Below are 12,136 nucleotides of genomic sequence, written 5' to 3' on the forward strand. Positions count from 1 at the left end.
CAGATGTGAAATGTCAGCATGAAAAATATGGGACCACCTACTAGAAGCCTCGCCGCTCTCATCCAACATCAAGTCGTCTTGGTAGCGGAACTTCTCCGGTCCGCACGCTACGAAGACGTCCTCGTCGCCGAAGAAGTCCTGGAGACACGACACCTGGAGACAAAGACACAGAGGATTTTATATTTATTCATATTTTCGATTCCAAGTCACACTCCGAGTTAATTGTGGACGTGTGCTTTATTTCACTCCAGTGGCATCTTTCTACTTCTAGGGCAGGGGTGTCAAACTCATTTTCAGCGTGGGCCACATCAGCATCATGGCTGCCTCTTAAAGGGCCGGTGTAACTGAAACACTGTTTACACTGTAGCTACAATCCGCTACAGCGCATCAAATGGTGACATTTATGTGTTAACTGTACATGGTCCCTTTTCAATAAAGATAATAATAATAACTACTCCCGAACAAATTGTGAAATAAATCTCTGTGCATTTGATTATTATGTATTCAAGTGTAGGAGTATTGTACATAAGAACATTTCTCTAATTTTATAATATATCCATTTAATTTGAAACCTTCAAAATTAAAGCACAGGATATGATTCTTACATTTCTTGAAGAGAAGCTGATCATGTCTCTTTCAAGCCGTGAGGGGCCACATAAAATGACGTGGCGGGCCACATTCGGCCCGCGGGCCTTGTGTTTGACACCAAAGAAACCTCAACTATTTATAATGTTGAAGGAAAAGAAAAGCTTCATGCAGCAATAAAGTCCCAGCTGGTTCTGCAGATATATAAATGACACACTCTCCTTATCTTCTTTAGTTCAAAGCTCCTGATGCTCTGCACACACTGCACACTAGAACACACACTAACACACTAACACACTGCGCTGCTCTGAGCATGCTCACAAAATTGACTTTCCCGGAGAGTCCAAGGCCACAGATAAAGAACACATGGGAGGTCTGTTTTTTTATCAAGCATGTTCTTGCCAGCGTGCATTCTGGGGAACATATCTGTGTGCACGTCTCACGTGTCCCTGAGCTCCAGCACGGCGTCGTTTCTCCAGTTAATCAGTATGTCGGCGGCAACTTTAATGAGACCTGAGGACTCACTAATTTGCTGATTCGCTGCAGCACGTGCACCGGACATCCAGAGCCAGGGAGTCTGTTCCCCGGAGGACGAGAGTCCCATGAATGGTAATGAGTAGCAAAGAGAAGAAAAACTGAAAGACGAGGGAGAGCATTTTACGAGGTACGGAGAGACTTAAAAATGAGAGCGAGAGAGAGAGAGGGTATGAGGAAGAGAGGAGTTTAAAGATATGAAACATTTGAGATTAATGTTGAACTAGAATGGGCACTCTGTAGAGCGCATACCGTCGCATATCACAGGATTGGGCAATGAATTATGAACATGTTGGCATTAGTTGCATGCCAATTGGATAAAAATTGACCGTGCTATGGTAAAAAGAAGATTTTGACCTTTCCATGACATTGACCTTGACCTTTGACCCGATTGATCCCAAAATATAATCAAATGGTCCCCGGCTAATAATCAATCATCCCACCAAATTTCATGCGATTCGGTTAAAAACTTTTTTTGTTATGCGAGGAACACGCATACAAATAAATAAATACACGGCAATCAAAACATTACCTTCCGCATTTTCAATGCGAAGGTAATAAGTAGAGTTGACTCACAGGGGGAAGTCTTAATGAGTCACTGTCATTCTTTGAAGGCTCCATACGGCAAAGCTAATAGCGAACCGAGTGACGTGCTGACAGGCCCCGATTCCAATGCAACACCACACAAGACAGATGTTGTCATGCTTTAATCTATAAACTCACCCTAAATCAGCAATAACCAATTCATGATGACAAACAGGCTTAGAAACACGGCGCTCTTCATTGTTTTCTATTTGATTAAATGAACAACTAATTCTATATCTGATCTAAACTCTGTATGATTTTCTCAAACAACTTTAATTACACCCCACAGGCCACCATCACATTTGAATCCCAAGCCATTAATATTCCAAATCATATTTCGCGAGAGGCAACGGTAGTCAGAAAAGGGATTTACAGGATGACAATATTTCATCCGTCGGCTATGACAAATTTCCAACCCAAAAACTATTAAGAGCAATTACAATTTAGGCTGCATGCATATCGAGCACCGCCTGGAGTTACCTTTATTGCATTTTCATGGCGATTAACATCTAAGAATCCATTTAGACTCCTAATAGCCACAGATCAACAGCCCCAAAGAAAGTCACAGCGGATATAACAGCAACATCGACATGTGTGTGTGTGCGTGTGTGTGTGTGTGTGTGTGTGGAGATGGTTGGAGTCATACTGCCTAACAGAGACACACTCTCTGTAGAGAATGGATCCATTTTATTTAACTTTTCAAATCAAGGTTTGAGTCCCTGTCCGCGTACATTGGGCCACACATCACGTGAAAACATATGGTTCTGAACAGCCACACATGGAGATGTGTGTGTGTGTGTGTGTGTGTGTGGAAGCGATATTAATCTAGTTTCATATAAAGCGCATATTGCTTTTTTCCCATGATACCCCCCGATAGCGTGCTGGTCATTATTTGAGGGGTGAGCGGCTCCAGAAACAGATGCAGAGGCTGGTTCTGTTCACATTTCCCCAGCGGGCCATGGACACTCCTACCTCTAAGTGTGTTTATTTGACTGTAAATTGTACATTATTTTAATGTGTATGTCAATGTCACATTGATCGCTCTTTCTTCTTTCTTATCGATCTGTTGTTTTTCAGTGGGGAATGGACATTTTCCACTTTAGCTGTCGGAAACATTCGTAAAGAAGGTTTTAAATATCATACATTTGAATGAAATGAGTTTCAAACAGTTTGGGAATGAATATTTAACATTTATTCTGAAGTTTTTAAAAATATTTCATGCAATCGATTTTAATAATGTGGAAGCACTGTTTTGAGTTTTTGTAAAAAATGACGTGTTTTTGTTGATGCTCATACTGTATAAATGCTCACTTTTATACACTCTCTTGATCTCAATGCTAATCTAAAGAAAGATATATGTTTAGCTCTAAAGGAATGATAATGTTTGCGTGGCAACCGTTCAGGGTATAATCATACATTTCAAGCTGGCGGTCTTTTGAATGGTTTCTACTCGCAGTCGGACCACGACGCTGCTGCTGCTGCTGGAGCCGACCCACATGCAGGAGGAAGCTGAAATGAGGTCCTTTGAAGCTGCTTACCACCAGATAGAAACTGTACCAGACATGTCAGGTAAACAGGGAGGAAAGGAAGGAACCATTCATCATTTCTGTCATATGCATTGAATGTGTTTATGGAACTCTGGAACGCTTCAATCTGTACACGTGAGATATTATTCTGTCCATCCTGGAGAGGGATCCTCCTCTGTTGCTCTCCTGAAGGTTTCTTTGCTTTTTTGCCCCCGAAAGGGTTTTTTTTCTATTTTTTGGGAGTTTTTCCTGATCCGATGTGAGGTCAAAGGTCTGGGATGTCGTACGTGTACTGATTGTAAAGCCCTCCGAGGCAAATTCGTACTTTGTGGTATTTGGCTATATAAAATAAAATGTATTTAATTGAGAGAACACGTGCGGAATATAATCAGAATGATGAGGACGGAAAGAGGAAAGTGAAAGAGAAATAGTGGCAGCGGTGTCTTTGTGTAAGTCAGGCTCTATAGGGGCTCTTCTGAGCTGCAGGTGAAACTAATATGGAGCAACACATGAACAGATACTGTATATTGAGAAGTGTGTGAAAAGTATGGTTGGCATGGTGATACTGCCCCCTCCCCCAGGCTTTGTTGCATGGCTAGTGCATGCCACTGGCTGCACAATGGGCCTACTGTGATCCATCATTCATATTTCATCTACTTTGCTCTACAGAACTGTGTCATTCACATAAATCCATACAAACACCTTATCATGTGGCTCATGGTCTGGTTTATATTGAAATAAACCAGACCTATTGAAAGGTGAAAAGAGAAAGAGAAAAAGAGAGAGAGAGAGAGAGAGAGGTGTGGGGGGGGGGGAGGAATCATTAAAAGCTGTTAAAAAAAAATCCCCAGAGTTAGAGAGGGAACACGCCGAGAGAGGGAAACGAGCAACAGAGGAGGATCTATTCCTGACTGCTGCTCGTACCCCTTCTCCGAGCACGATGACAAAAGATGCCGCTTTGATGTCTCTGCTGCTGCTGTGAATGTTGTGCGGATGTTGTGCGGATGTTGTGCGGTTACACAACATCCACTGGTGCTAAAACAAGGACAGGAAAAAAACGATCAAAGGAACTGAGGAGAAAAGCGAGACTAGAATAAGATGATGAGAAAAGAGCAGAGCAGATTGTGGAAATTGGCAATTTCATAACTCTACCATCACCTCGCACACGTTTTCTTATTAAAACCTGAAAAGGCTCTAAGGAAGCACATCCAGACAATAAAAAAAACATAATAAATTCACTTGTTTTGGTTGAGAGCAAAACAGAATCAAGACATAAGTTTGACAGGTTTAAAGTTTGTGTCACATCTCACGTGCCCAACACACAACCATCGTCCCTCATACTGACGGTGCTCTACATGACACGAGGGCAAAAGGCATTTGTTATTAGGCTTGTTATCATTTTATATATTTAGCTTTTACAACAGGGAGAGGTTTGTTTACAAAAAAATATATTACTTCATGACCAACGAAAGCATACACTGACAAATGTGACCATCATCTGAGGATCTGTTACGCAACACGTGATTGTTATGAACACGTCTCAGTAAACTCATTTATGTTGTCACTACGCCACCTAGTGGAGAAACACTAAACACCTACCAAAGTGTCTGTTTCTCACATTCCCTGTGTTTTTCCTTCTCTTTCTATGTTTATTTGAGATTAAATACGTACTTAAATTAGACTTTTTTTAAAAAGCTGATTTTAGGCACATACTCTCTCTTTCTGCTTCGGCAAACACTCCCTACATCCTGTATATAACCCTCTATATAATTATCAAATATATGTTGACTAAATATTCTTTGTTGTTGTGAATTGTTGACTGTTTGCACTTTATTAACTTATCACTTTATCACTTTTTATTATTACTATTATTCATTTGAACAACTTAAGTGCAAAGGTGGATCGTAAACTGAGGTCGACAAGCACTGCCTCCACATGGTGGCACTGTTAAATAACCACATGGTGTTGAGAGCTGTACAGGTCATTCCACACAACACAAATGCAACTGCAGTACCACCAGAAAAGCATCGACAAGGTGCACTGGACAAGGTGTACTGGACAAGGTGTACTGGACAAGGTGTACTGGACAAGGTGCACTGGACAAGGTGTACTGGACAAGGTGCACTGGACAAGGTGCACTGGACAAGGTGTACTGGACAAGGTGCACTGGACAAGGTGCACTGGACAAGGTGCACTGGACAAGGTGTACTGGACAAGGTGCACTGGTGTAGACTCACTACACACACTGACCACCTGGACATCGAGGATCAAACAAGAAAGAGAGAGATAGGCACAGACAGTTATACGCCATAACATCTGAGTTGCTCTTCTGTTTGTGTCTATCATGAGGGATGGCAGAGTTTTCGTGCGGGTGCTCACACACACACACACACACACACACACACACACACACACACACACAATGAGCATACTGTATGGTGACCACTAGCTCATCTCACTTTTAGTGAGAACACACACACACACACACACGGCCAAATGTGGAGACACAACCCTGACTGTTATGTTGTATGGACACACACAAACGACCAGCGACAGACGCCCCTTCTGAGCCCCCCGGGGGTGCAACATCTTCGCTTTTTTTGTGTTCAGATGCTGGGAACAATGATCAGTGACAACTCCGCTCACTCTGCTCTTTTAGATCGTCTATTTCCGTCTCCCTGTCAGATGAGAGATCTACTTGAGGGCTCATCTGTCAGCTCCTCGCTTTGTCATGGGAGTTTCTGATAGCCGCTGTGTGAGGCACATGTGTTTGTCTACCTCGATTAGTTAGTAAGTTACACTTAGTGCGGAAACAATCAATCGATATTGTCTATGTAAAAGTTCAACATTTAAGATTAATATAGATATAATTAAAAGTTCAAATGTGTAAATATAGTGCTTTCTTTTCCTGCCCGTATTTTATTATTTTTCCTATTTTGATCACCAAAAAAAAGTATCGTCAACACTTTTAATAACTCATTTATCAAGAAATAGTTAGGCATATTTCTTGGGTCCAGCATCTCAAATGTGAGCATTTGCTGCTTCTCTGTGTTAGATTGAATATATATTTAGGTATAAACCGTTGATTTGATAAAACAAGACATTTGAAGACACTTTCACAAGTATTTGGTAAATAAATCACTATTTTCTGACATTCTATAGACTAAATATATATTATATATTATATTAATTGATAATTAAAAAAACATGAACTGCCCCCCTGTCGACAATACACTGAATATTTTTTAGAGGTTATTTAACGTGACTGTTTTTGCTTGTGTGTATTCTTTTTTAAACGTTGTCTTTCTTTGGTAAGAAACCTAAGCATTTCTCTCAGATTAAAACAAAGAGCCGTCTAGAGAGAGACATAAAAAACCCAAATAGAAAAGGAGATTGGAGACTCAACCGCTAATCTCCTGCACCACAATAGATTCACAGTGTTTGCACAGAGGACGCAGGGAGGTCGACGGGATCTCTGCCCACGAAGAGAGCTCATTCTGGAGGGACGAGCTGTTTCTGCACCCTGTGGGGCGATAAACTCAGTGGAGCTGTCCGCGGTGCTGAATCAACTGCAGCTGGCCGGCTGCTCCGAAACACCAACAACGGAGAGAGACAGACGGATGGAAAACTGGAAGAAGGGCAGACTGACGGAATAACAGATGGCCGTATTGATACAAGATAAAAGGAGAGAGAGAAAGAGAAAGGGGAGAAAATAATCTGTTGCAAATATGCAGAGCATCTAAAGCGAAGGACTAAAAAAGATGCAAAGGAATGACAACGTTTTTAATATTTACATACCACTGTGTATGGGCTGCAGCAGACATCAGAATTGGATGCAGTGTGTAGCCTAGGGGTGGGACTATAATCAATATAACTGCATGGGTTTGACATTTATTAGCAAAAATTACTGTCTTGAAATGGCCATCATCTTATAGACTATAATCAATATAACTATATGAGTTTGACATTCATTTGGAAAGAACAGGGCATTTTTTCTTGGGGCAAAAGCTAACAATTACTATCTTTAAATGGCTGTCATTTTATAGAAATTAGCAGTGATTTGTCCGTTTTAAACAGGTCAAAATCTCTACATTTAGAGGTAATTAAAATACTGCGCATTCACAGTGTGATAATATTGACTTGTGCTGTGTTATTATGATGATTAAATAAGTAAAATGAATGTCACATGTCACACTTTTGAGGAAAGACATGACATCCAGAGAGCCCACAGGCCAATCTGACCCCAGTGCACTTCACACATGCTGTCAGCGGGTCCTGGAGGCTCTTTAGCAGTGGCGGGGCCTTCAATGCCGTCTTACTACAGCTGAACAACCTAATGTAAGATTAGTTCACCATGTATGTATGTATGTACATATCAGAGAAGTCATTCACACCGGGGCGCTAGATGTTACGACGTGCGTGGCATTTTCACAAGAAGTAGAACGTAGAGAAATTGGTTAATTATTCCGTGGCGGATGGCGGAAGTAAGCGAGGGAAGCGTTCACCTCAAAACCAGCACACAGCAGACTGGCTGCTCTCTTGCGTAACATCTTGGTGGTGGGGGACGAGAGGATGATGGCAAAGCTCTCGTCCCTGATGAACCACACCTCCCACCCCATGCATGACACTCTGGCAGCTCTGCACAGCTCCTTCAGCCACCGGCTGATTCCTCCTCGTGTCTGAGGAGAGATACCTCAAGTCCTTCCTTCCTGCTGCTGTCAGGCTGCACAACAAACTGCAGTAGATCCTGGAGATCCTGGCAAACTCAACCCTTTACTCAGCACTTTACTTTGTTTTCCCCTTGTATATTTAGTTTCCTCTGTATATTTAGTATTTTAGTTTAGTATTTAGTATTGTTATTGTCTTTTATTTTTATTAATGCTCTAACGTGCACCGCTGCTGTGATCCTGAAATTTCCCGACTGTGGGACTAATAAAGGATTATCTTATCTTATCTTATCTTATGTAACCGCGTCTGCTCTCCACAAGGGGGAGAGTCGACTTTGTTTTGAAGATGTGTTTCTCTCAGCGTGTCTGAAGGGAGCCAATCATGGAACAAACAAAAAAAGGAAATATGCAGCGCTGTTTCAACAAGGAGATAAATCAGATGCAACATCAGCCTCAACTTCCCTGCCTCTCGCCAGCCTTTCCCCCCTCCAGTGTTCTCCTCACCTTTATCCCATCTCTATTGTCTTGTCATGCTGTCTTGCTTTTATCCAACTCTCTCTCTCTCTCTCTCTCCTCTAACCTCATTCTTTCACTTGTTTATTTCATCTCCCCCTTATTGATCTCCCCCCACCCATTCAGTCTGTTGGCTTTAATCCATTTTAAAGGATGAGTGTGCATGAGCTTGTGGGTGGATACAGATATATTGAGAGTGTAATGAAATGCCCAGGTTACTAGAGCGATCATTGACAGAAGAAGACGTACATAATACTGAGTGAGGGGACAGCAGGAGGTGGGTCACTGAGTTTGTTTCTTAGTTTAGTTCATTGACTTCAATACAAAAATAAAGGCGGCAACATCCGTCTGATGAGCAAACAAGTCTGGTTTTGTTTGATCAACAGTCTAAGACCTAAAGGTATATTTGAAAACAAGAAATATTCACATTTGACAGACAGGAAAGAGGGAATATATTTGGTAAGACAAATCACTCAAACGATGAACCGGATATGAAGATAGTGGCATCCTTCTCTTATGGTTGATTTAGTCAAAACAAGCCCTATTAGCATATAAATCAAACTGTTTTGATTCTGCTGTACATTGACTGGACATTTGAAAACTTGAAGTGCAATACACTTAAATATTTGAATTGTATTTTATAAGATTTTTTTGTGGGTAGCTTTAGCATATGTATATAGTTGCAGTGGTTTTCTATTACTTTAAAATGGCTAAATAGAATAATTCTGCTATGTACTGCATCAAAGTGGGACATTAGGACTACATCACATTTTAAGAGAGTGCAACATCTGAGGTATTTATTAGGACATAATTCTACCTTTCAATTGGCTTTGAGGAGCATTACATGATCCAATGTTTACAACGCCATGTGCTTCCCATATCCGAGTCCCAGTCAGACAAAAGCTCTGAAAGTTGAGATATTACGGTCCCGCCGCTCTTTAAGCAACTAAAAGCACGCAGCTGGAACACAATCTTTCAAATGCAGATTTGGTTGAGAGCGATGAGAGTCAGGAAGTGTGTGAGGCAGACAGTGTGTGTGTGTGTGTGTGTGTGTGTGTGTGTGTGTGTGTGTGTGTGTGTGTGTGTGTGTGTGATGAAATTGCGGTGTGACTAGGTTCTCAAAAAATCTGCCTGTGCTGGAAATGTCTGCCATCGATCCTAATTTGGCAGCAGGTCCTCTGACTACAGACAGCCCTCCAATCTGCTACAGTCACCGTCTGCCGGTAAACAGACACAACAAGCTAACTGACAGATTGAAGCCGAGAGGGAGAGAAACAATCTGAATCGACACCTCCTGTTCACACGCATACACATCGTAAGATGTCTAAACGCCACATATTCTCAATGTGAATTTCTGCAGATGTAGTTAATAGTAGCAACTACACTGTATAGTATAGGTGCATGACACACACACACACACACACACAGACCATGCTGCACTGAGTAACTGTGACTCAGCAGATCAGCAGCAGCAGATGGACTTTGCTTCCCACAAACCTCTGCAGAAGAAAAAAATGTGACATCATCAACACACAATCCACCACATGAAGATTAAGAAACAGCTATATTGCTTAGAATATGAGCAAAATCCTTGATGTTCAATGTTTTCAAGCGGCGTTGCCATAGCACCCTCTCTACAGTCCCTGCATAGCTGGATGCAGACTAATTAGGAGAAGGAGGACGGGGTGGAGGCAACAAAACGAGGATAAAGTGTGGGACAAAGTGAGAAGAAATGAAAAGGGGATGACAAATAAAGCTATGTTATAGAGAGTGATACACTGAGAGACAGAGAGGGGGGCAGGAGAGATGGAAAGACAGAGAGTGGGGAGAGCGAACGGTGCCATATGTTGCAGCTTGAGGATTCGGGTGTGCTAATTAAATGAGAACTAAATAGCCGTAAACAAAAAATGGCATGTTGACAGCAAGAGAGAAACAGACTAGGGGGAAAAAGGAAGTTTAAAGGAAGTATGGACGGCCTGATGGAAGTGAAGAGAGAGAATCTGTACACAGAAAGAAAGGTGAAGATTACATAAGAGGAGAAATAATGACGCAGATGGGAGAGAGAAGCAGAAACAGTAACGGGTGGATAGAAAATGAAACTAAAAAGGAGGCTCAGAGAGAAGGAGGCTGCAGAGAAAAGAGAAGATAACAGATATTAAAAGCTCTTACGCCTTGCCAACAAGGAGAAGAGGCCAACAATGCAGTTTGAGAAGTGAGAGCTGCACTGCAGATAGTGAACAGGTGGCTCCTCCACACTCTACTCCTACATTAAGCCTCTATTTAACTTAACATGCACCATTTAATGAGTGTCAAAACATGCTCAGGTATTACTTGGGCCATATATAACAAACAGCCAGAAAATAAATGCGTGTCAGAAAAGGACATTAAGTCTGAAGTAACCTGTTTACATGAGGACTGATTACTTTGAGGTAAATGTCAAGAAACACCAGAAGCAATGTCAGAGCTTTTTAGAGCAGATCGTACAATTTTCGGGTGTCAATCCCAACATTTTAAAATAATTTGATATGTTAAGAGGATACGTCTCAAAGCTCCTGTCATCATACTTCACACACGAATAATAATATGCCCCAAAAATACGTAAATAGTCATGCGAACTATACTCAGTGAGGCTGTCTGAGCCTTAGAGCTAAATGCTAACATCAGCATGCTGACAAGCTAACTATGATAATACTCATATTGGGGATGTGAAGAGGGTTTAATGTTCAACATCTTAGTTCACTGTGTAAGAATGTATTACAGTTTGCTTAATTGTCACGACGGGATTAGGGTGGACCCAAATGCACGACTCAGGAGACAGATAATTCAAATAAAGATTATTTACTGAATGCGTCGTCAAGATCGGAACAGACAGAATAATCAAACTATGGAAAGCTCGAGGGCTTGGTCGGAAAAACACAAGACAATGTGGCAGAGGACAAGTGGAAGTGAGGGAACCTAAGTAGACAGGGACTAACGAGGGAATGGGAAACAGGTGAGATGGACATGAAGACCAGGTGAAGGGAATGAGGGACTAACGAGGGAGTGATCAGAGGCAGGTGAAGGGAGTTGGACTGACGAGATGGGAAGCAGGATCTGGAATGACATGATAGTTAGTGACAGGATGAAAACAACTAATACAAAAAGGAAGGCGTGGAGCTAAACTGTTACATTAATAGCACTAAACACACAAAATACAGCTGAAGCCGATATGGAGTTTGTTCATGAACACAGAAAATAAAGATCATCCGATAACTAGATTATTAGTGATATTTCACTAAAAGCCAAATAAGTAAATATGAAGTGGCTAAAGTTGAGGATTCATCCTCTGCAGATGTATGTCCAAAATGCAATGCCAATTCTTGAAATAGTCATGACATATTTTAATGCTCAGGTTGGACAGATAGACCAACAATCCCGAGATGCACGCCCCCAACACAGATAAAAACTAGAACAGCTGCATCGATTGCCATGAGGATTTATTTACTTTAATTTAAATTTAGTCATACATGCTGTTTATATATATTTGTACATTTCCACTGTTGACCATATCTGCACTGCATTTTTGATTTTTGATTTTCTATTTATGGTACACTGCTTCTTTGCACTCTGGTCAGATGTAAAATTAAAAAAAGGTAATTGCCTCAATACCTGTACTCTGTGCAATGACAATAAAGTTGAATCTGAATCTGAATTCCAACACGGATAAAAACTAGAACAGCAGCATAC

At 41.3% G+C, this 12,136-nt stretch overlaps 1 protein-coding gene across 5 annotated transcripts in view; it reads right to left on the minus strand.

Annotated features, from left to right (window-relative positions):
- The window catches only part of dclk1a (doublecortin-like kinase 1a), a 49,801-nt gene that overhangs the window by 30,397 nt on the left and 7,268 nt on the right, over positions 1-12,136 (minus strand). For 4 of the 5 annotated variants that reach the window (XM_056406900.1, XM_056406893.1, XM_056406884.1 and 1 more), the window contains one exon: positions 42-153. In XM_056406900.1, the coding sequence (XP_056262875.1) occupies positions 42-153 (112 nt within the window). Of the gene's footprint in view, positions 1-41; positions 154-605; positions 666-12,136 lie in introns of those variants that run through there. The other variant, XM_056406906.1, reaches the window with a different exon arrangement.

The sequence above is a fragment of the Pseudoliparis swirei genome, chromosome 3, assembly GCF_029220125.1.
Source record: "Pseudoliparis swirei isolate HS2019 ecotype Mariana Trench chromosome 3, NWPU_hadal_v1, whole genome shotgun sequence".
Taxonomy (NCBI): Eukaryota; Metazoa; Chordata; class Actinopteri; order Perciformes; family Liparidae; genus Pseudoliparis; species Pseudoliparis swirei.